The sequence below is a fragment of the Lacerta agilis genome, chromosome 2 (genome assembly GCF_009819535.1).
Source record: "Lacerta agilis isolate rLacAgi1 chromosome 2, rLacAgi1.pri, whole genome shotgun sequence".
In the NCBI taxonomy this organism is placed as follows: Eukaryota; Metazoa; Chordata; class Lepidosauria; order Squamata; family Lacertidae; genus Lacerta; species Lacerta agilis.
Window position 1 is genome coordinate 93985396 of NC_046313.1, and position 25109 is coordinate 94010504.

Here is a 25109-nt window from a genome sequence, read left to right on the forward strand (position 1 = left end):
GAACTGGGTATCATCCGCATACTGATGAACACCCAGCCCAAACCCCCTGATGATCTCTCCCAGCGGCTTCATATAGATATTAAAAAGCATGGGGGAGAGGACAGAACCCTGAGGCACCCCACAAATGAGAGCCCAGGGGTCTGAACACTCACCCCCCCAACACCACTTTCTGAACACGGCCCAGGAGGAAGGAGTGCCAGAAGCAGCTTAGTCATGCTGGTTACATGACCTCGAAGCTGTCTGCGGACAAATGCCGGCTCCCTCGGCCTATAGAGCGAGATGAGCGCCGCAACTCCAGAGTCATCCGCAACTGAACCTAACAGTCAGGGGTACCTTTACCTTTTAAGCTCCATAGAAGTTTATTGATTACCATTATGTTTACTATTAGCGTATAAAAGCTTGTACACTTGCTTTTTTTCTCTCCAGACATAATTCTCAATTCTTCAAGGCCAACAATGCTCCCAAACCACCACGACTTCTGAGTACTAAATCCATAGCTGTCAACTTTCCCCCCTTTTTAAGGGAAATTCCCTTATTCCGAATAGGATTCTTCGCAAGAAAAGGGAAAAGTTGACAGCTATGACTAAATCACGTGGAGAAAATTTGGCTGAAAGTCAGAAGACTATGCACTGTTTTACATCTCTCAAGGAAGAGTTACACAAGGGGTCTACTCTTTAATGTCTGAGCGGCTGCACTTTTCTGGGCTGAAAGGTTCGATTTTAAATTGTATCAGTCAACCGAAATTCTGGAATTATTGTGGCTGGATAATGTGTAAACGGGTCCCTTTCCAGAACGTGATAATTTAGGATTAATTCAAATAAGGCTTCGGGGGAAATGTTCATAAAATAAAGGCCCATTTCTGTTTTGGCCAAACTCATGTTAGTAGCTTCGAGAACACTGTCCAACTATCTCATCCTCTGTCGTTCCCTTCTCCTTGTGCCCTCCATCTTTCCCAACATCAGGGTCTTTTCCAGGGAGTCTTCTCTTCTCATGAGGTGGCCAGAGTATTGGAGCCTCAGCTTCAGGATCTGCCCTTCCAGTGAGCACTCAGACTTTTAAGATACCTATTCAATAAGGTAAATTTTATGAGTTTTGTTCAGAGCCACGAGCAGCCAATGGGATGCGACACCTACGTATTAGAGGCGGGGGTGGGGAAACCAGGTGCCCCGCCCTTCGTTACGTCGACGTTGGCGGCGCAACGTCAGGAGGAGGAGGAGGGCCGCTCCACATAATGACTGACGCTCCGGGGAAGCTATGGCAACGCAGGCCCAGCGTCACGTGAGCGAGGGCGCCGGCTTGTTTTGCTACGTGGAAGGCGGAAGGGCTTTGGCGCATGCGCGGGCTGGACTGGGCGGGTGGGGGGGGAGAGCGTGCCGTCGGCGTTCCTGCCTGGCGAGCTGCCTGATCCGGGTTCACCGTCGCTTCTCTCATGGCGGTCGGCGTCCTGCGGAGCTTCGGCTGCAGCACCTGCGGATAGAAGAAGGGGGAGCGGGAGGGAGGAGGAAAGGGAGCGGGCAGGTCGTGAGGTAGTGATCCGCGGCGGGCGCTGCCGTGGCGGGGGCAGGAGCAGCAACGGCGTCGGGGGCGGCGTCGGCGATGAGTTGGTTCAACGCCTCTCAGCTCTCGACCTTCGCCAAGCAGGCTCTGTCTCAGGCGCAGAAGTCCATCGACCGGGTGCTGGACATCCAGGCCGAGGAGGAGGAGGAGGAAGGCGGCGAAGCGGCGCATGGCGGAAGCGCCCCATCCCGACCGGGAGAGGCGGGTAGGTGGAGCCGCGGGGAGGACTCGCCTCTGACCCCTCAGCCCTTCAGGCGAGGCGGGGGGCTGAGGGCGCACAAGCGCGAACTGGGGGGGGGGGGGTCAAGCGAGGACTGCCCTGACTGGAGTGGCCAGTCCTCTTCCTCGCCTCGGGGGTTATTTGGTTTTATTTTCTCCTCCACCCCACCCCCAAACCACCCTCTGGTGCTTTTCAGAGGCTTTGGCTACGCTACGGGGGGGGGGATTATTGGGTTGTTTTGGTTTTTATTTTGTGTAGGTTATATTGTGATTTTATGTTGTGAACCGCCCTGAGATCTACTGGTACAAATAATCAGTGCTTTTCTCCCCTAAAAAAAATGTTTAATCACCATTTTGTAGTTCAGATTGGGAAAAATAAATACAGTAAATGTACAAAAGTGCAGAGATACACAAAATGTTTAGGGGTATGTGTACCCCCAGAAAAAAGCACTGATAATAATAATAATAATTTAAAAAAATATTATTATTATTATTGCCCTCCAGTGCATGTTCACTTTTTTGAGTAAGCTCCACCAGATTGCAATGGCGCATTCTGTATAAGCGTGAGTAGGACGGTGCAAGTCGTTCTCCATAAAACAATATTTGCTGTTTTCCAATATGCCTGCATAGGCATGTAATTATAAATTTTCCTTATATATAATCTAACAGACATAGTAATGGCATAAAATAAAAAGTCTTTACTGAAGTTGTTTCTTGCACTGCCCCACCTCAAGTGATCAGGACAAGTAGGGTAAATAACAACACAGACGGTTGTTGTCTTGTTGGGCTGTGTATGTGATAAAGGGGAGCCATACCGGGCTGAAGGCGTCTTGTGTCAGTTTGAGGTTATTGGTTAGTTTTTCTAATAAGGCTGTTTCCCATACACATACATCAAGTAGAATAGAAATATCGCTACCCACCCCCACGCGCCATGCCCCCCTCCACCTCTTTCCCCCTTTTCTTCCTAATGTAACACTCATATCTCAACAAATGAAACTGATAAGTAGAAAATGAAAAAAGAGACATTGCACATACTTTTGTAAACCAAGAAATCTTTAATTAAAAATATGTTAAAAAACACACAGAGAGACAGTTGTTCTGTATTTGCATTGTGGTATAATTGGCCCTGTTCTTAAGTATCTCCACCCCCCCACCAGTGGACTTCATGCTTCCTCCCATCACACTTGTTTGTATGCTTTGTTGAGCAGCATCATAATATCCCATTCATACCTGCGTTGGTCTTATCTTCTACTTAAGATCATACGTCTGTGTTATTAACTTCAGTACCTGTATAGCCATTATGTTGTACAGTAACTAGTCCCAATGGGGCTTTGGAAATGTTTTTCTCAAACAAGTGGCTTCCATACCCCATGGCAAAGCTTGAAATGGGTTAAAATGTTGACTGTCTATGGTACTGAAAAGCTAGTGAAAAAACCTACTAATTTTAGTCATCATATATTGATTAAATTTAATGTTGTGATCTTTAGAATGAAAACTTTATAATCACATTCTAGTTCGCCCCTCTTCCCCCCACAGGGACATCTGGGACCCTTTCTCCAACTCACAAGTCCAGCCTGTGTACCACTGTTGCTTCCTTAGTGTATCTGTACCAATTTCTTGGCACCTAATATACAATAGTTGCTATCAGCCACCCCCATTCGCATATCTCAAGTAACATTTGGCAAAATAAATAAATGGCATGTCCTTGTTTCTAGCATTTCCCACTCTTGTTTGTTGCCTGCTGCTTACATGAAGGTAATCATTAAGCATGAAGGCTTTTCATGCATTTTATTTTACTGGCAGGCTATGTGAGAATGTGAGCTAGCAGTAGTCACAGGTATCCTATAAATGGTAGCAAGGCCTTCAGCTTCATTTTGTGTGTGTGCATATTTTACCTGACACTGTCACATGTTGCTTTCCAAAAGCATAATACTATCCTCTCAATGAGCATGCGGTTACCCTTCAGCTGCCCACCATGCCAAACTTCCACACATCATCTCCTGCTCAGAGTCTCTATGGTATAGAACAGCCTTGCACAACCTGGTGCTCGCTAGGTATTTTGGGCTATAACTCCTATCAGCTTTGACCATTGGACATGCTGGCTGGGGATGACAGGGACTTCTCCAAAACATCTGGAGGGCACCAGGTTGGGGGGTGGCTGCTGTATGATTTCTGAAGTGTCGTTGACATCATTTCTGCACTGTTGTGTTAGTCTGAAATCAAGGGTGTTTTTGGCTGTGGCTTATTTATAAAATATTTCAAATAAATAAGCCACCTTTTAGAACGAAGACCTCAGAAGGAGGTTTCTGTCACATAAATATAGAATCATAATATGTAATAATAATATAAAAAGGAACATGCCTTTCTCTGGCAGTCCATTCTATTGCACCATTTATGTTCTCCCAGGGTGTTTTACGCAAGCCTTTTACCAGCCCTCATTCTGGTAAAGAATTATTGTGCATGTTTCAGTATGTTTGTGCATGGTGTTGCCACTTCAGCAATTGTTGGTCTTGGATTCATATTCTCAGTTCTTTCTCTTTCCTCTCCCTTCCCCACACTCTTATTTGCACACTTCCTGATGTATTTACTTTATAATTTGCTATGTGCTGTTTCCTCCTTGCTTCATTTTTTTCTGTCGATTATCTGAAAAGCCTTTCAAGTCAATACTTACTCTAGGTAATGGCATCCATGTAGATACAGATACCGACCTAGGCCCCTTTGGGAGAAAGGGCAGGATATGAATCTAATAAATAAAATGATGGCTAAAATCCAGAGCACCACATGGCTAATTTTCTGCGCTCAGCAGGGCTGTTTTCAAAAGTTGTTTTAATGCAACATTGGGAGGACACTGGAGAATAGCTGTTTAATTAAAAACAAACAAACCCCCCACAATAACTCAAAAAGTGCTGCTTGGTTGTAATCTTTATCTTTTTAGCATATGGGTGATCAAATGTAAACCTTTGCCCAGACTTATTGAATACCACCACACAACTAACTTGTTTGCATTAATCCCACAGCTGAGATTTATTCCTATATTTACGTTTCAGGAATATTATCCAACATATAGTGGTGGTGGGGGGAGCCCTGTTGTACACCCTATATCTGCATCAGAGCTTCCTGTGGTCAGGTGTGTGTACGTTTTGCTCATGCAACACCCAAAAAAGTATTGATGCCAAGTATGAGCATGCTGTTGTATAAAAACAGCATACAACTTTAGCTGTCAGCTATTAAGAAATCAGTGTGGTTTTGTTTATAGTGCAGAGGTGCCTAATTTTGAGCCATATCTAAATCATGACAGGTTATTCATTGAGGGGAGATTGTGTCCAACCCAAAGAACCATCCATCCTTGTGTAGAGACACAATGTTGGATAAGTAGGTCATAGCTGCACCAAAGATGCTTCAGGAAAGGAAGTAATATCAATGTGTCTTTATGCAGAAAAAAGTGAAATTGGGGCTAATGACACTTAAATATTTGTGAAGTCTGTACAATGCATTTAAGTTCTAAAATTTGATTTTCCCTTTTCCTCTCATTGTTTTAGGAACAACTTCTCTTACGAGTGGAGGATGGGATACTTCTACCTGGGGAGCTAATGCAGATACAGAATCTCAAAGTCAGCCAATATCATCTCCTACAGCCATCACCAAACCTGTTAGGAGGACTGTGGTAGATGAATCAGAAAACTTCTTCAGTGCCTTTCTCCCATTAACGGATGTTCAGAGCATACAGCAAACTCCAGTGGTGTCTAAGCCACCCACCAAATCGCAGCGACCCAAAGAAGAAGTAAAAAGCACAATAGAAGAATCTCTGCAAGCTGACCTGCCAGAAACAGAAGGAAAAGATTTCTCTGTAATTTCACCTGTGGAACTGGAAAACTTCAGTAATTCCCAGGAGAAGCTAGAAGAAGGTAATTCAGTAATTGATCTCGATGGCAAGCATAACGAAGACGAGCAGGAGGAAAAGAACACTAAAGATGCTGATCAAGAAGCATCTGCTCAGAATCTCAAGGTAGCAGAAGCCACTGCTATTGTGAAAGCAAATTCAGGAAGTGAAGAACCTGGTCACATACCTGACATCTCCACACAACCTCTGCCTGCAGAGACAAAGAATATAGGTTTGGAAACTAAAGAGCGAAAAAGTGAGGATCGGCAAAGCAATACACCTTCACCTCCAATTAGCACTTTCTCCTCAGGGACATCAACAACTAGTGATATTGAAGTTTTGGACCACGAAAGTGTGATAAGTGAAAGTTCTGTAAGCTCAAGGCAAGAGGCTGCCGATTCAAAAGCTAGTCTTCACTTGATGCAAACTTCTTTTCAGCTTTTATCAGCATCTGCTTGCACAGAATATAATCGCCTTGATGACTTTCAAAAATTGACTGAGAGTTGCTGCTCCTCTGATGCTTTTGAAAGGATAGACTCATTCAGCATGCAGTCTTTAGACAGCCGGAGTGTGAGTGAAATAAATTCAGACGATGAATTGTCGGGGAAGGGTTGTGTTTCGGCATCTGTAACCCTCAGCCCTTCAACACTAAAATCTGAAGAGCCAGAACCTATCAAAAGCAAGTCTGACCAAATCTTAAGTGAAATTATTGCACTACCCACAGAAGAAACAGAAATGGAGGAAAGTGGGCGAAGTGCGACCCCTGTTAACTCAGAGCAGCCAGACGTCTTGGCTGTTTCTGTGCAAACTGATGCACAGACTCAGAAAGAAGAGGTGGCAGTACATTGGCCCAGTGCTGAAAAGTTGTCAAGTATAGAGTGTGAAAAAGAAGAGCTTTGCAAGGTAACCCCAGAATTGTCATCATATACGTCTTTCTGCTGCCCTGTTGATATGTTTATTCCCTTTTTATGTTTGGGAGAAGAGGTGCAGTAAGATTCTTCAGTCAGATTGCTGAAGGCAGCACAGTTGCAGGCCTCTTTTTGTTTTCATGTCACTGAATTATCCTTTATATAACAACAACAACAACAACAACAACAACAATTTATACCCCACCCATCTGGCTGGCTCACAACAGAATTAAAAGCACAATAAAACATCAAACATTAAAAACTTCCCTTCAGATGTCTTCTAAAAGTCAGATCGTTGTTTATTTCCTTGACATCTGATGGGAGGGTGTTCCACAGGGCGGGTGCCACTACTGAGAAGGCCCTTTGTTTTTTCAGGTATACTGGGCCGAGGCCGTTTAGGGCTTTAAAGGTCGAGCTTTCTGATTGTGTGCATTTTTGTATATATCTGGTTACTCTAGTATGTATACAGTGTTTGGGAGGTTAAGGAGATGTGCATAAGGATTAATGATGCATATTTTTCTAGTAAATCAATCATTTGGGATCCTGTGAATTTAATTGCAACAATTATAAATGGTACAATAGCTTCAGTTCAAATGCATTTAAAATCAGTTTAAATGCATTTGAAATCAAAGATGAATAATCTGTCCAGCAAAAACATTTCCATTGGAAATCAATATGGATCAATAGCCATTGATGTTTGATCTTATCATTCAGTGTGGTTTCTCCTTCCTCTGCTACCCCACAGCCACTCCTACTGCACTCCCCCCCCCCAAAAAAAAATCTACTCCACCTGAGCTTCCTATATAATTTATTTTTATTACATTTATATCTGAAGAGCACAAGATAATATGCATGGTTCTCTTCTGCATTCTGTTCCCACAGCAACCTTCCCTATGAGGTAGTTTAGGCTGAGAGGGTTAGCCCAGAATCACTCAGTAGGCTTCATGACTAGGAATTTGAACCTGAGTCTCTCCAGATCTTGTACAGCACTCAACCACAATCCATCACCACGTCTTTATGTACCATATTCAGTTGTTTGTATCTTAACAGATCAGAACTTAAAATGAATTAGGACTGTGTGGGAAAGACTAAAAAGAGGCACAGCATATATGACATAAAATGTCCTTTGTTGCTTAAGAAAATACTTGAGTGGAACTTTGGGCATTGCTTCTACGATGCTGCCCAAAGAGATCTTTCATCTTACCAGTCTTCTCAGCTTCTGTGTTTTGAATCTTCTTCAGATTATTGATTCACTAACGGAAAAACTGGAAATGAGGGAAACTCGCCTGTTAAGTGTTAGTAAAGAGAAGGCACGCCTAGAAGAAGCTTGTGATAACCTTAATGAGTAAGTTTCAATTGACAACATTCATCCTGAGGCTCTTTCAGGTCATGTAAAAACATTGTGAACCATTTTTTTGTTTGATAAATGCATTTGGTTGGCCTTTTGTATAATGTAGCCTTTGTGTAATTTAAGCTAAACAGATTGTAGCAACCCATTTAAAAACTTGAAAGGGGTTGCTAGATGTCAGTTGACTGTATGGAACTGAATTGAATTAGTTTTAATTAGTAATGTGGCCACAAGGTGATTTTAATAAAGCCCCATCTTTCCTCCATGAGCTGCCTCAATAAGCATGCATCCAGGGCAGGCTTCCTCAAACTCGGCCCTCCAGATGTTTTGAGACTACAATTCCCATCATCCTTGGCCACTGATCATGGGAGTTGTAGGCCAAAAACATCTGGAGGGCTGAGTTTGAGGAAGCCTGTTCTAGGGGCTTGATAAGGGCTGGACTCCATAGTCATATAAGAAAAGCATGATGGGGAAAGCTTGGTTATGTGAGGTCATGGTTATACGTCATTGCATGAATGGAGCTCCTCAGATGGTAGTGCGTTGTTAAGTGCTTTTGGGGTGGGTAGAGGAATACTGGAAAGCAAAACAGATTCCTGTGGTGTCCATTGGTCTATTTTATTCAGATAAAAAGTTGAAGGATTCAATTACAGTAGTAATTCCTGCTTGCTTTTCTTGTTGCCTTGACCCCTCTCAGGAGAAAGAGGGTTTGCAGGTGTGAATTTGTATGAATAAGTCCTGCTTGCCATTTGAAATGTTACGCACCATCATAATGATGCAAATGTTTTATGTTTAGCGAAATCATCAAGATGAAAGAAGAGAACAGTAGCATTTCATCTCTTAAAGAGGAGTTTGCTCAGCGAATAGCAGATGCAGAGAAAAAGGTTCAGCTAGCATGCAAAGAGAGAGATACAGCAAAAAAGGTAACACTCCTATGTATGAATTATATTTTATTTTTATAGTGTTACTTTGGGATTGCTTTGAATCAAACCATAAGGCCTGGTCTTTTAAATTTGCAAGGAATCAATACAGATTTTGCTAGGAAAAATGCCTGTCACTAATTAATGTGTAATTTTATTTTATTTATAAAAAATATTTGTATACTGCTAATTCATAAAGAGAATGGCAAAACAGTTCACAGTGTACATAAAACTATACAATAAGAAACATATAACAAGCCAAAATCAAGTAACAATTGTGAAAAGATTTATTATTAATTGCCTGCATAAGCCTAACGGAATACAGAAGTTTTCAGCAAGCATTTAAAAGTTGAAACAGAAGGTACCTATTGGCAATCACAATACTGGGCCGATGGTGACTCTACAGGCTTGGTTCCTTGTTGCTGTCAAATGTGGCTTGCCAACTCTGGGAGTGACCAATGATGCTCCAGCAGACTATCTCAGTGATTGAGCTGGAACATAAGGGTTCAGGCGGCCCCCTGAGGTACCCTGGGCCTAAGCTGTTCAGGACTTTGTAAATTAATACCAGAAGCAGGCTTGGTATTAGATGGACAACCAAGTGCAGATATTTTAGCAATGGTATTGTGTGTCGTTGGCCACATTTTCCCCATCAGCAATCTGGCTGCTGCATTCTGCATCAGCTGAAGCTTCTGAACCAGGCCCAAGGGCAGCTCCACATAGAGCACATTACAGAAATCCAGCCTGGATGTTACCAGTGCATGGTCTTCCAGCATTACTCCATAGCGAGCTGTATATCATTAACTCAAAAGTGATGATTCAATGATAAGAGTTGGTGTTGTTTATCATGATAGGCCTGTTGTTCTGCCAGCAATCCTTATCCAAGCTACAGACCATAATAAACACTGCTGAGTAGAAGCACAGGTTCCTGCTACATCTTTCCTAATATGAGTGAAAGAGATATTGAGGGAAGGAAAATGGGCCACTCTCAGTTCTGAAAGCCTTAGGCCAGGATTCTAGTGAAACTAGCTAGTTCATCCAAAGGGGGCTTCAGACTTGTTTTTTCTTGAACAGCAGACTCTGTCCATGCAGCATGACAAAATGCTTCTGAAGCTAGGGGAGTTTCAGAAGCATTTTGTGATGTATAAGATGGAAGCTGAACAATGAGGAAAAAGAATGGAAAAAAGTTCAGTGGTTAGCATAAGATAGTTGCATGAGCCTAAGCAGATATTTGGAGCCTAGTCACACATTTTAACCATAGGTAGTCTGGGCTGCTGGTTAAATATGTCATGCCTAGTTTGAAATGATCATAGAGGAACTTTCTAACCACTTCTGCCTCTTGCCATTCTTTTCAGCTTGGATTTGGGATAGAATATAGAAAGAAAGATAATTACTCAAAAAAGAGAATGATTTGACTAAATATTGAAAGTAGCGTTTTAAACCAGAAAGTTTTTTGGGTGGAGTCATGTTACATGTTCAAAGCTATATTCTCAGCTATCAGATCTCCCTTTGATTTCACATAAAAGCAGTACTTAAATATAAGTATAAAGGTAACGTGATGGGAAGGATGACAGCGGCTGATCTTGTAATTTAAAAAATGTATTAGCTTTTAGACTAGCTTCATGCTAAAAATCATGAGATGCACAGGTTGGTAACGATTAACAGCTACGATTGTCATAATGAGCTAAGCCCCAACTAGTGTGAAGTAAACGTTTTTATAAGTTGCAGTCAAAATGTATAAATGGTACAATAATTATTTGTGTTTCTTCTTTAGGAAGTAAAGATTCTCAAAGAAGATCTAGCAACTAGATTGAACAGTAATGAAACCGCTGAAATACTAAAGGAGAAAGATGAACAAATTAAAGGATTAATGGAGGAAGGTGGGTATTAGTTTCTTAAAAACAGTTCCTAGGAAACTAGCTACATATATTACTTCAAATGTCGTGTCACTTTAAATTTATTCTGTAAGAAATAGTTTTCGACTACAGCCCTTACTGGCAAGGGAAGAATAGATTCCATCTTCAAACCTATCTTTTCAACATGCAATTCAGGGTGTGAAAATTTTAATGGCTTCTGAAAGAGTAAAGTTAGGTGTGTGTAGCAAAGACTTTAGCCCCGAGTTACACAAACCAGTTGATGTGCATCTTGTGTCATACCTTGACAGCTGCTTCTGAGATACAGTCGTACCTTCATTCCCAAACAAAATCCATTCCAGAAGTCTCTTCGACTTCCGAAAACCAAGGTGAAGTTTCCGATTGGCTGCAGGAGCTCTTCTTGTGTCTGATTATCAGATTAGAAAGCAAACACCTCTGTGGATACTCTTGGCTTTTTCTTTGCTCATATAAGGCTAAATGTTTATTTAGGCACAGGAATAAACTGAGATGCCTTCAAATCTTTGGATAAAAACTTTTAGTATCTCTTATAAATATGTTACTTCAAGATTGATGCCTAGGGTTTGGGTCTCTAGTCTTACCTGATTATATGTATCCCAGTTCACATGCCAGGGAAACTATGTACATGGCTTCAAGTCATTCTTATGTTTATAGTCCTCATTGGTGATTTAGTTTACATGCCCATTCACAGTCAATTTGCCCAAATAAGTTGAATTTAAAGAATCAGAATGTGAAGAGATACAGTGTAGTCCTATATTAAATATGCATTGAACTGCCCCCCCCCCCGGGCTCACCAGATCTAACTTTCTTTTCAGGAGAAAAGCTTTCAAAACAACAGTTGCAAAATTCTAACATCATTAAGAAGCTAAGGGCAAAGGAAAAGGAAAGAGAAAAAACGCATACAAAGCAGAGTAAAAAGATTATGGAATTAGAAGAAGAGTTACAGCATTTGAAACAGGTTGGGTAAAATTTTAGACATGACATTGGAGGGGTTGGCATGCCTTTTATCTATGTGTCAATTCACTTATTACTATTTAAAATGTGTAACCTGCCTCTTAAGAATCAAGGAGGCTTCCAACAGGATTTTTTTTTAACCCAGTAAAATATAAAGCCATAGTGCCCAAAGAGCAGCCATATTATTTTCAGAATTCTCTCCAAAAATGGAAAAAATAGAATAGCTCTTAATCTCATTGTGAAAGTCTTGCCACAGCCTTGTGGTAAAAAGTAGTATTGGGTACATAAATAAATCTCTATTTAAGGGTGGGAACCAGCACCTTGAATTGTGCCTGGAGGAAAATAGATAGCTGTTGGTGGTTTTATTGCTCCTTCTATTTGCTCTTTTAGTTATTCAGTGGTTTCATTTTTATTTTTATTTTGCATTCTTGGAAGTTTCGACTGAAAGGCTGCCTAAAAATATTTTAAATGAATAAATAGAACCAGTTGAATGTGTTCTATGAAGAGGCAGAAATTTTGCATTAGTTGAAGCTTTTTTGACAATGGTTGCTAATTACGATGGCTAATGCAGCATGCATCTGAATACCAGTTGCTGAGGTCATGAGTAGGAGAGTGCCATCACACTCAATTCCTGAAGTGGGCTTCATATGGGCATCTGGTTGGCCATTGAGAGAACAGAATGCTGGACTAGATGGGCCTTTTGCCTGATCTAACAAGAGCCAGTGTGGTGTAATGGTTAAGAGTGGTAGACTCGTAATCTGGTGAACCGGGTTCACATCTCCGCTCCTCCACATGCAGCTGCTGGGTGACCTTGGACTAGTCACACTTCTTTGAAGTCTCTCAGCCCCACTCACCTCACAGAGTGTTTGTTGTGGGGGAGGAAGGGAAAGGAGAATGTGAGCTACTTTGAGACTCCTTCGGGTAGTGATAAAGCGGGATATCAAATCCAAACTCTTCTTCTTCTTCTTCTTCTTCTGAACACACATGAAAATGTCATGGGACTGTATCCAATTTTAGCTTTGCACTAGAGAAAGCACCACTGCTAGTGCAAGGCAGGGCCACCATTTTCATTAATCTTCCTCTCACTAACTACAGCCCTCTATGTCATATCACACACTGTTCCAGAGGGGCCCCCAACCCTCAGAATACACTTTTGGGGTGCACAGAAGGCTGCACTGAGTAAGAGCGGTCAGCAAAACGCAGGGGTCCTGCCTTACACAAGCAGAGGTTCTTGTATTGTTGCAAAGCCACTAATGAATACAACCCAATGGATCAGAAATATACTGATTCATCCATTCTTAACTGCAGCGCGCAATTTGGTAGCGAAGTCCACCAACTTCAACACAGTCACTGCAAATGTGTGCCCATTTCAGATGCCAAAAAAGTGAATGTAAAGGCACAGAGACACACTATTAGGTTTAACCTTCTTTGTTAGCGTAGTGATATTTTCTGTAAAACTTTCTGTGAAGCTTCTGAATGATTTTCCTTCATTGCTTCTATATTTTCTTTAGTCTCGCTTTTGTTAAAGGTAGAAGCTGTTTTCTGTTTAGAGTGATTTTTAAAGCTCTGCAAATAGAAGTTAAGCAATAGGTTGTGATGCCTTTTCATTGTAACAGGTGTTGGATGGCAAAGAAGACGTTGAAAAGCAGCACAGGGAGAGCATCAAGCAGCTAAGTAGTGTGGTTGAACGGCAAGAGAAGGATATTACCAGACTGCAGACGGATCTTGAGGATCTTGAAGAGAAGAACCGAAGTGTGCAGGCAGCTCTTGATAGTGCATACAAGTAAGGCAGTGTCCATAAAAATGGACAAGAACAGATAATTTGTTGTGCCTAGAAGACAACATTCCCTTTTAGGTTTCCTCAGTATTTGCAATACTGTGCATTTTGTTTTCCTGTTGGATTTTAAAATACATAAACATATGATGGTGTTCAACTAAGTTTTACTCAGGAGTAGACCTATTTAAAAAGAATGGACTTAAGTCATGTCCTCTATTTCAGTGCATACCTCCCATTGCTTCTACATTTAAAATACATATTTTTCACAGGGAACTTGCAGACCTTCACAGAGCCAATGCTGCAAAAGACTGTGAGGCACAAGAAGCAGCATTAAGCCATGAACTGAAAGTGAAGGAGCAGCTGGGCTTAGCTCTAGAGAAGGCCCAAGAGGAGGCTCGCCAGCAACAAGAGGCTCTAGCAATTCAGGTCAGTGTTCGAGTACAGCTAAAGTTTGCAAGTGTTTTTTCTTTTGCCAGTGGTATATGTTGTAATGCTTACATGTCTTAGCAGTGCAGCCTGAAAACCACATTACAAGTGATTCCCAGAACAATCTAATTCAACATGTACTTGACATAATTACAAGTAGGAATGAATGAAGCAGAGGGGCATGCTTCAAAATTACGTATAAAGCCACTGAAATGCTGCAAATCCTAAAGGGGGGGGAATTTAAAGTGATATTAGCTTACTTCTCATTTATCATTACTAAGGCACGAGATTTGAAGTATTTGAAACAGGATGCACTTGCTCTTTGTGCTGCAGCTACAGCATAGTGGCAAAGTAATGATGATAACTCCTTAAGCAACCTAATGTTGTTCTGGGTATGATAGTCAGAATTATAGGAGGGGCAAACTGGTGTCTATTGATGGATGATAAAAGGCCAGTGGATTGTTAGATCTGCATATTCAATTCAGCTTTTGTATTTGTATCCCTGTGTTGCAGGTGACAGACTTGAGAGTGGCCCTGCAACGTGCAGAACAACAAATGGCTAGAAAGGAGGATTATTTGCGCCAGGAAATTAGTGAACTTCAGCAGGTACTCTGGCAGATTGTTCTCTGAGATCTCGGTCTTTTTTTTTGCCTCTTACAGATTCTAGGAAAAAAATTGTTTTTTAATTCACGAACGGTTGACTGTTGATCCTCCTTCCAGTGATCCGTAACAGGAAATTTTAAAAGGGAACACATGGCTACTTTTAATTTGGGCAGAGAGTTAGAAACAGGCATGCTCTACTGAACATTCAAGATTTAAGTTATCAATCAGTTTGGACTTCTTGGATTTCCAGTTTCAATAACAAGCAGTGTGTGACTACTGTATTTAGCAAAGCAACAAGTATTTCCATGATTTGGACTTGTGCAGAGCCTTGATAGCCTTGCCAGTGGCCAGCAGGTGGGGCTCAGTCCCATAGATAACTCCTTGTTCCGTCTAATAACTAGGAGAAGGAATTGTGCAAAATAAGCAGATAGGTAGATGTTCCATTGTATACTGTAGCTGCGCAGCAAAATTCAATTTTTCATTGTGCAGTTAAATGATTTGTGGTACTGCAAATGGTATACTGCTTAAAGCTGCTGCTGTCTGTAATACCATACTGCATACTTGCTACCTTTTTTCTTTTGCAGTACATTAACAAATACTTTTTCAGTAAATGGAGGACGTGGCACAATACTGTATTTGCCTGAATAGGGATAAAGCTTCAGATGGTTCTGTTCATGGTATTTTAGGGCTTAAAGTAGTGTTTACCCAATTTATAATTTCAGAGACTTCAGGAAGCAGAGACTCGCAACCAGGAGCTGAGTCAAAGTGTTACATCTGCTACAAGGCCCCTGCTCCGACAGATAGAAAACCTGCAAGCAACCTTGGGAGCACAAACCTTGTCATGGGAGAAGTTAGAGAAGAATCTCTCTGATAGGCTTGGTAAGACAAAAATGGTTGGTCAGTGGGATTTTTGGGGTGGGGTGGGGAGAGGGCGAGTCTCAAGAACTTCCATGCATAGCACAAAATGAATGGATATGAATGGGAACTCATGATTATGCAGGGACATACACACAGAGAGAGAATAGGAGATACAGGCATGTATCTGGAATATGCGTTCTGATGGTGCGTCTAACAATTTGGCAGGGATCTACAGAAGCCTATGTGTGACCAGAAAACACTAAAGCACAGTTCCATGTGGTTCTGATTTTGCTTCTCTGGTTACAGCTTCTGCTCCCAACCAAAGTGGGTGGAAAACTAGCCTGACTAGGTACCACTGATTTCCTGTGCAGTCTGTATCTGAATTTGGTTCAGTTTATCCCTCACCCCTTCCCCATTCTTCCTTAGAATGGGAAAACAACCTAGGTAGTGATCCAGCCAGTGTCTAAAGGGAACCATCTCTGCCTTAAATCCATAGTCCTTTGCATGTGACATACCTAAGAGCCATGTTCAATATATGCATGCATTTAATGTGATAATAGATTTGGGGGAAAGGTCATAAAGTTACCAGAGGCTACACTCCCCTTCCAAGAACACAAGAAAAGCCTGATGGATCTAGTCCAGCATTCTGTTCTCACAGTAGCCAACCAGAAGCCTGTGGGAAAGCAGCAAGCAGAACATGAGCACAAGAACGCTCTCCCCTCCTGTGGTTTCTAGTAACTAGTATTCGGAAGCATTGCTGTCTCCAACTGTGGAGGCAAAGCATAGCCATCCATCATGGCTAGTAGCCACTGATAGCCCTCTCTTCCATAAATTTGTAAATTCCTAACTAGTAATCTTCTCTTACTGTTAGGGGAATCTCAAACTGCCTTGGCAGCACAGGCTGAAAGAGAACGTGCTGCTACAGAGGAACTTCTTTCCAGTAAAATCCAGCTTTCTTCCACTGAATCACAAAATAGCCTCCTAAGGCAAGAAAATACCCGCCTTCAAGCACAACTCGAGACAGAGAAAGCCAGGCTTAAGAAACTAGAAAATGAAAACAATCGGTAAATTGCTTCTAAAGTTTACAACAATTTCTCTGAAAGTGTACAACACAGTTGAAATAGCTAGGTGGGGTGTAATGAACTTTAAAAATTTAAGACTTCTTTAACTCTATATTTTATTTTATTTTATTTTATTTTTTGTGCCACTTGTATGGCCACTCAGCAATATTGTTGTCTAGCGTCTCAGAGGCTTTCAGGACACATGCATTCTGTTGGGGGCATTTTTCCTAATGCCTTAGAAAGCAGAAAGAGTGATAACGTATACTGCAGGGATGGGAAACCTGTGACTTGCTGGATGTTCTTGGACTTGCAGCTGCCATTAGCCACAGCCAGAATGGCCAAGCACAACATATATGGTTCTCTTAAAAATGGTTACATTTGTTGTGTGAGTGTTGCTACCAGGGTAGTTTGTTTACCAATAATCTCACCAGCAGTGCAGATAATACAGGTTACTTGCTGATCCCATGTTCAACCAAACTGGCATGCTGCTGCAGTTCATATGGGCCTGTTTTCCTTTTTTCAAGTTTGATATAATCTTGACTGCCAGACACAATACAGTGATACCTCGGTTCTTGAACGAAATCCATTCCGAAAGCCCATTCGGCTTCCAAAACATTCAAAACCCGAGGTTCCGCTTTCCATTGGTTGCAAGAGCTTCTTGTACTCAGCAGAAGTTTATAATAAGACATTTCACTGACATTTATAATAAGATCCCTCCTCCTATTTACTGAGATTGTACATGTGTTTTCTTGCTCTTGGCACAGGTATGAAGTAGAGCTGGAAAACCTTAAAGAAGAGTATGTGAAAACTGTTGGAGAGGCAAAGAAAGAAAAGGTTTTGATATATTATTTGATAATAACATTGCTTTAGCAAACAAGACTTCTCAGCGAATAAATACATATTTTTTGTTTTCTGCAGATGCTGTTAGCTACTCAGCTGGAAATGGAGAAAATGAAAGTTGAGCAGGAAAAGAAGAAAGCAATTTTTGTACAAGAAACTGCAAGAGAAAAGGTGCTTGTTCATATTAACCACTTTCCATAGTTCTTGGAAACAAAGCAAGCCTTAAGTGAGCACACAAAGCAGTTGTCAGGCAAGATGGTAGCTTTCTGGGATCTCCGTTTTTGTGTTTCACTCTTGATAGTGCCATACACTATATACAATATAAATTCTGGCTTAGTTGTCTGTAATAACAACACAACTGTTGTTGTTGTTATTTGTATACCACCCTTCATCCAAAGATCCCAGGGTGGTTCACAATAGAAATTGTCTTGGCAGTGGGTCACAACCTCTTAATTTGTGGGTTTTATACTTCCTTCTGTGACCTTAAGTCACACTGCCCTGCACCTTCCCTTTCCCTTGGGTTTCCCGTTGGCCTTCACTAATATATAATTGTTCTTCTTTTTGGATGTTGTACATATTCTCTTAGGAGCGTAAATTATACACTTCATCAACAATGGAAACTGTCTCAAGCACTCCAACTCTGTCACGCTCAAGCTCAATAAGTGGGGTTGATATGGCAGGTCTCCAGGCATCCTTTGTATCCCAGGTATCGTTTGACCTTTATTTGCTCCTTCAGTGTCTTTTTTATTGTGATGTCTTGTTTTATTGAATCCAGCAAAGCCTCAGTGCTAAAATGAGAGCAGGTAGTTTGAAGTAGTTTCGCCCATGCATGTGACGCTATAGGGCAACACATAGAAGGTTAATATATTTGCTGGTAATTAGAAAATGAACTTGCTTCTCTTTGCGTTTGTGGTACGTTTTGGCTCTCATGAGGAAATTCCACTTTGGATGCAATCTGAAGAGAGCTTAACGGGCAGTTCTTGGGTATAGCCTTTTATCAATATCAGAAGATGAAATGATTTAAATGCGGTATTTTCTTTCCAGAACATTACTTCTACAAACCACTGAATATATATTTGCTAACAAAAATGGCAAAGACCATTTTTTTATTTGATACATGAAATGCTTTCCAAACAGTTCAATCCTCACAGCAACTCTGTGATGATGATTAGGATGCTAGATATTGAATGGCCAGAGGTTATCACAATGAACTGAGCAGGGTTTCGAATCCACTTCTTCTTGATCCACCATACAAAATTGGCTCTCTTCACTTGCTTTTGCAAGCAAGCCATTTAAACAAAAAAAGTTAACATTCTAGTGCCAATCTTGAAAGTTGTATCATTCTTTGGGTACAAAATAATAACTTACATACTCAGTTTCATGGGTGTATCACACTTTTTATTGCAGGATGACCAACATGATCATTCCTTTGGTTCAGTGTCTACAAGTGGGAACAATCTATACGACGCAATGAGAATGGGATCAGGCTCAAGCATTGTTGAAAACCTACAGTCACAATTAAAATTGCGAGAGGGCGAGATTTCTCACCTACAGGTAACCTGTTTTGACCTGTGTGTCTAAACATAAGTAGGAATAGGTGTTCCATATGTGTGATGTACATAACTTGATAGATTGATATGATCAGTTCATTTTTACAGGCTTGTTTTGCCAGAGTTCAGTCTTCGGCCTAATACATCCAGTATTGTCAGTCCATTGGGGGATCCCCCCAGAGCAAATTGATTGTAAGCCATTCTAGAGGGTCCCCCAACCTCCAAAAATGTCCATTTTGGGGGGCGTATCAGGGCTTGCAGCAGGATGAGAGGAGCCCGGAAAAGTCTTGTGTGAACATAGACAGTTTGATCGTTGTTGGACAAATTATAGAAATGATTCAGAAACATTTTAGTGGGGAGTTCTAACACGTGGCACGGTGAGAAAGATACAGGGCAGTGTTTCTCTCCATCTGCTGTGAAATACGGCAGTAACTTGTAGGAAGTAACTACTTTAAGAGGTTGGCTACCATAAATGGTGTTTGTAAGTTCTTCCATTTTTCAGGTGTGTGAGCTGCTGTAATACCTTCCAGTTAGCAGAGGGACCAGCACAGTTTCAATTCTCTTATTTTGTCCTCTGAATCCAAATGCTTGTGTTTTGATGCTACATTGGAACAAGAGATGGAACTTCGTAATTTACTAAAGGCACACAATAAATGTATATGCTACAGTTATAATTTGAAACCTTGTGTCGGTTTTGCTTTATAGGAATGGTTTACCTTAATCCCTTCATTTTATTTGTGTGCCACTTTTCCACAAAAGAAATCATGCTCAAAGTGACTGACAACAAAGAAACAGGGATGCGTTTCAAACAAACACTACAAAAGCAGTTTCACAATAACGTAGCAAAACACCAACATAGCAACCATTTCATAACAATGTAACAAAACAATAGTAAGAATAACACAAAAAAATATTACAGTAGTATAAATTAAGCAACATGCAGCATCCAATGGCAAAAATAACAAGTTTCACAGTTTTACCTTAGTCCTAGAAACACCTGTTCCATGATGTTGCTCACAGTCCCTCTTCTGCAGCAGCTTCTTATAAGGCTTTCAAGGGCAAAGGGTGGGGTAACTGGAAACCCCACTTCCATGCATTATTCCTGTGAATACCGGAATACTCATAATAGGGAACATAAGCTTGCAAGCTTAACACACTTTTAATGGAAACAAAATTAGTAACTTGGTAGAATTTTAACTGTCAAAATATTTGTTACCTTAGCTGGAAATCGGAAACCTTGAAAGAACTCGGTCGGTAATGGCAGAAGAGCTGGTAAAGCTGACAAATCAAAATGATGACTTAGAAGAAAAAGTAAAGGAGATTCCCAAGCTGCGTGCACAGCTAAGGGTAGGTAGCTTGTTTCTACGATGTATTCAGCAGCCTCTGTAAATATTCCCTGCTGTACATGTAAAGTGAAATGCTTTATTACAAAGTACAGCGAAAAGCAGTGCTTGCATTCCTAAACATACTAATGGATAATTTTCACTGAACACTACAAGAGTTACTTCTGAGTAAACCAGGTTAGGAACCTGCAGCTAATGCAAAATGCAGTTTCTAGGGTCCTTAATGGGACATGCAACTTTGCACATATTACACCAGTGTTGATTTTGACCTATAAAGGCTTATGTGACTCAGGACCCGAATACCCCAAAATGATTGTTTGAGGCCCTTCTCCGTGTGCCTTCTCTGAAGGAGGGTGGCAATGCATGAATTGGCCTTTTTGGTGGCTTCCCATCTGCGGAATGCTCAACCTGGTGTCGTCATTAACAGCTTTGGACACCAGGCTAAGGCTATCCTGTTTTACCAGGTTTTGGGTGGTTAATTTTGGATCATACCTTTGTATGATTCTTGCCTCTTTTGTGGTGCTCATCTTTTAGTGGGCTGGACTTTGATCGTACTTCTGGATGAACTTTGGGGAGCAGGTGAATGAACACTTCCATAAATTTTGTTTGCTTTATTTTGCTTCTTGCTAAAACTGATTTTAGCTGTTTCTGTATTTTATGTTGTTGAAAGTTGCCTTGAGACCTTTTTTGTGTTTGTGAAACGGTGAATAAATGCAGTAATTGTGTGTGGTTGATATTGTTTTGGCTACATAAAGATTGGCACTCAGATAATTGACTTTTCTTTTAGTATATTTTATCTTGACATTCTAAAAGGTGTCTTAACAGCTCTTGTAAATGTGGAGAGCAAGTCATCAACCATTGGGCTGTGTTGTTTCAGGATTTGGATCAGAGGTACAATACCATTCTCCAGATGTATGGTGAGAAAGCAGAGGAAGCAGAAGAACTGAGGTTGGACCTTGAAGATGTGAAAAATATGTACAAGACTCAGATTGATGAACTTCTAAAACAAAGGCATAGTTAATTATTGCTGAAGTTGCAGCTTGCGAACGATGTTGCATTAAACTGTAGAAATGTTTATGTAAATGCAGATGAGTTGTAAAGATTGTACTATAGGATGATTATACTGTAGAGGGTTCGTATGTTGGCAAGAATGTTAGGCTTTTGTGATGGCCAGCTGTCAGCAATTAAATTATTTGTTAATATTTAAATTTTTATATCCATAGCTGAATGTTAATTAAAAGGCAGACCATCTTGTTGTCAATATAGTAAGTTGCAAATTAGTTTGCATAATGCTGGTCATTCAGCAGCAGGAGCTTTTTAATTGCAGTTGCCTCACAGGGATGTAGCTGAATAATTTCACTGACAGTTTTTCATGGATATCCTAATGCTGATTCATTTCTATCAAAATTAATATTTGGCAGAAAAATAAAATTGATTTTTAAAATATGAATACCAATAGCAAATAATTGCTATCTGAAATACAAGGCTCAGAATGCCTTTTAAGACTTTTTTAAAACAACAACCACCACAAATTAATATTTGGATTTATACTGTAGTGTCCTAACTGGTGCCCACAAAGCCAGATAACTGCCTTTGCAGCCAACAATACAGGGTGACATTTAAAGTCTCAAAACCAGTATTGTATGGTAATAGCAACCAAGCTCCCTCCTATACAATAGATAACAATTCTACTGTTTCTTAAATTTTTGGCTGCATTCCAAAGCATAATCCACTGCCACATAGAAGTGGGCTGCCTAGCAGCTTTAATGGCTTTTAACTGTAGCAAAAGAAAAGAAGCAACATTTGCCTAAAAATCAGTAGTACTCGGGGGGATGAAAAGGAGCATGGTGTTTAAAAGTTTACATGTTGAAAGGGTTGTACCTCTTCCTGTCATAGCCTAATTCTCGCCATGTGTGAGTGCACTTTATTTTCAAAAGTGAATAAACTTGTTCCAGATGTTTCAAATGAACTCCAGTAGTTTAGAAACTATTTTTAGAAGTTGTTTGACAGAACATAAAAAAGGAATAGCATCTTGAGTTGCCTTCCCAACTATTTAGCCTAAGCGAGACAGAAAACTCCCTAGTATCGGCCACATTCATAAGAGGACTTTTATATTATTGTGCGTTCTTAAAAGTCATACCTTGTATGACAGCTATAAAGGGCCATTTCTGTTAAACTGACCGTAAGCTGTTTAAATGTTCAGGAGAAAATGTGGCATTGCTGCATTTCTTTAGGATTTAAAAAGGTTTCCTCACAGGAATTGGAATTTTCATAGCTGAATTTACACGAAATTTTTAGTCTCTGATAAATAGATAAAATTTACGCATCCTGTCATGTTGGTATACAAGACATGTTTTTCCTGAGCCAATTATCTACAGAGCTTTCATCAAGCATAAGGTGCGTGGAAATTCTAAGATTTTATTTGATACTTTGACATTGTACCAAATAATTGCTTACCTTTGGTCCATGTCTATTTGGAAATCATGTGCTATAACCTCCTGAAATCATACTACCATGTAATAGGAAATGGGAGTCAGGGAGAGAGCTTCTACTGTAGGCTTTTCCCTGACATAGTAGGATTCTTTCTGATCCACTACTTTTCTGTGTGCAGGATTTCTTTTTTTTGTTACTTGGTGGAACATTTAATAAAGCAGTTCCTCACCTATATTCTGAACTGCTACATTATCAGGAGGATTGTATCACTTTAATCTAATGATGGATATTTAAAGCATACAATAATCTTCTTGATAAGAGACTAAATTACAGTCTAGTGGGACAATTCTTTGATTCAAAAAGGGGTTTGCATGATAGTTGGTACACAAAACAAGCAAATGATAGCTGCTGACAGCAGAACTTACCAAGTGTTATTTTCCAAGAAGGCACTGCATATTAGTACTTAAAGCCAATGCAAAATGCAAATTGGAATGCTCCTGAAAATACAGTTTAAGACCTGAGAAACTTAAGTGCATGCTACTTTCATAATTTATATTTGGAATAAATTATCTCTGCATATGAACTGGAGAACACAACCCCTGGCTAGAACTTATGTGTTTGTACTAGGAATGAAAAAGCTTAAGTCTTGCACCCCAAATTTTGCATTTTAGACCCCTTACCCACATGCTGCCCCTTCATGTTTAATACAAGTATTGGTTATGTAGCCCATGTTCCACCATAAAACCAACAAACTTCCTTGTTCCTTTGCAGCCCTAATTGGAAAGTGGAAAAAAATTACTTTTTGCAAGTGAGGTCTGTGAAATTTAGGCTCTCAAACTCTTGAAACTCGTATGCAGTTTTCAAAAGCAACTAGACACTCTGGACATTTGTTTGCTCAGGACTTCTGGAAGCGCATCTGTGTATTCCCCCTCCCTAATCTGCCGACATGCAAAAACTCTGTAAGCAGACGTGTGTGACTGTATTCATGTAAGTGAGAGCAGTGGGCTTCACAATGTTGTTGTGGAAAGCAATACTGCAAGAGAGAATTCCCTAGTAGACTGCAGGAGGAGACCTTGGTTTCTCAGTGCATTGTTAGGCCCTCTTAATACTTTGTGGGAGTAAGTTAAGATCTCTAGTTAATAATTGGAAGAGCGGTGCTGGTGTATATATATAACAGTTGTTTAAATCTTCATTTCAGCTGTGTTAATATGATTTGCCCTCTTAAGAATTGTTACATTTTTATAAAGGGCTGTAAAGTAGTTTAAATAAGGTATGCAGATGAATAATGTCACGGGAGTTAAGCTGTTAATGTTATGTAAATAATTTAAATATGTTTGACTTTTGGCCTGAGTAAAGTATTTGAGTTACCAGTGTTTTATATTTTTCTTAAATACAAAAATGCATCCTGGTGATTGAGATGTTGATAATAATAGCTTCCAAACAAAGACGTAGCAGCAAAACGTAAAGTGAGTTCAGTGCCTTGCAAGCCAATTTGCTGAAGGCTTCACCCAGCGGTGAGGATGTGACGTAATACATGAACACAGGTTTGCCCATATTAGAGCCAGACCTTGTTGGCATCTGCCTGTCGTGAGAGACAATGGAGTGCACCTCCGGGGGTGAAGTGAAACCACCGTGTTAGCAGCACCAAAGTGATCTCCGTGGGCTGCAAACCTGAGCAGTATGTATGGAGGTCCTGGGCTGCCCAGGCAACAAGAAGCCCCCCCCCCCCAGTCTTGCTGATGTGATCCAAAGGAAAGCAAAGAAATATGTTTGGCACCAGCTTGGCTGCAGGAGTTGCTGGAAGCGAGGGCAATCAGCTGCCCTGTTCTCTTTCAGCACGAGAGGAAGGCAGCGCCTCGCAATCGGCTGCCCTGGTCTCCCTCACGGTGAGGGAAGGCAGCTCAGATCAGCAGCGTTATTAGCTGAGATCATCGTGCAATATCGTGCCTTGAAATTGGCTGCCCTGCTCCACCCCCACCCCCCGCACAAGGACCGATAAATTGCTGCATATTGCTGGGTCAATACCGTTATCACGGTGTGATTTCAAAACCGATTTTCGTCAGTATATTGAAAAATCACACAGCACTAAAGTAGACTATAAAATTTGTACAAAAATGACAAAAAAATAGTTGAGGAAGCAAGGGATGGGGTTGTGGACCCCCTGGGTACATTCTGCGGACCCCTTATTGGGAACCACTGCTCTAGACCAAATTGGTTGGCGACCCTGGACCTACACTGACTGGAAGATCTCAGAATATCCCTGATATTCCTGGAGGTGCCAGGGATTGAATATTGGACAAGTGGATGCTCCACAACTGAGCGGTAGCCCCTGATGTTGTATTGCATGCAATCCTGTGTAGGGTCTTAAAGGCACATAAAAGTAATGAAAGCCGTTTCTGTGTTACACTCGCTTATATTGTTAATATGTTTTTGCAGTTATTTTACCTTGTTTAAAAAACTGCAAGCAGGAGCACAAGTGATTGCTTTGCTACTACAATATAGCTCTTCCTGAGAAACATCAGATGAAATTTACATTTTTGAAATGC

General features: G+C 40.8%; 1 protein-coding gene across 1 annotated transcript; it reads left to right on the forward strand.

Annotated features, from left to right (window-relative positions):
• Positions 1–1546: 1546 nt before the first annotated feature.
• TMF1 (TATA element modulatory factor 1) lies at positions 1547–23935 on the forward strand. The gene is made up of 17 exons (XM_033141251.1): positions 1547–1762; positions 5316–6559; positions 7806–7909; positions 8706–8832; positions 10601–10706; positions 11534–11676; positions 13289–13455; positions 13719–13875; positions 14389–14481; positions 15201–15357; positions 16208–16400; positions 17162–17231; positions 17316–17408; positions 17824–17943; positions 18645–18791; positions 20009–20134; positions 21008–23935. The coding sequence occupies exons 1-17, from the start codon at positions 1597–1599 to the stop codon at positions 21149–21151; spliced, it is 3357 nt and encodes a 1118-aa protein (XP_032997142.1). The 5' UTR covers positions 1547–1596; the 3' UTR covers positions 21152–23935.
• The last annotated feature ends 1174 nt before the right edge of the window (positions 23936–25109 follow it).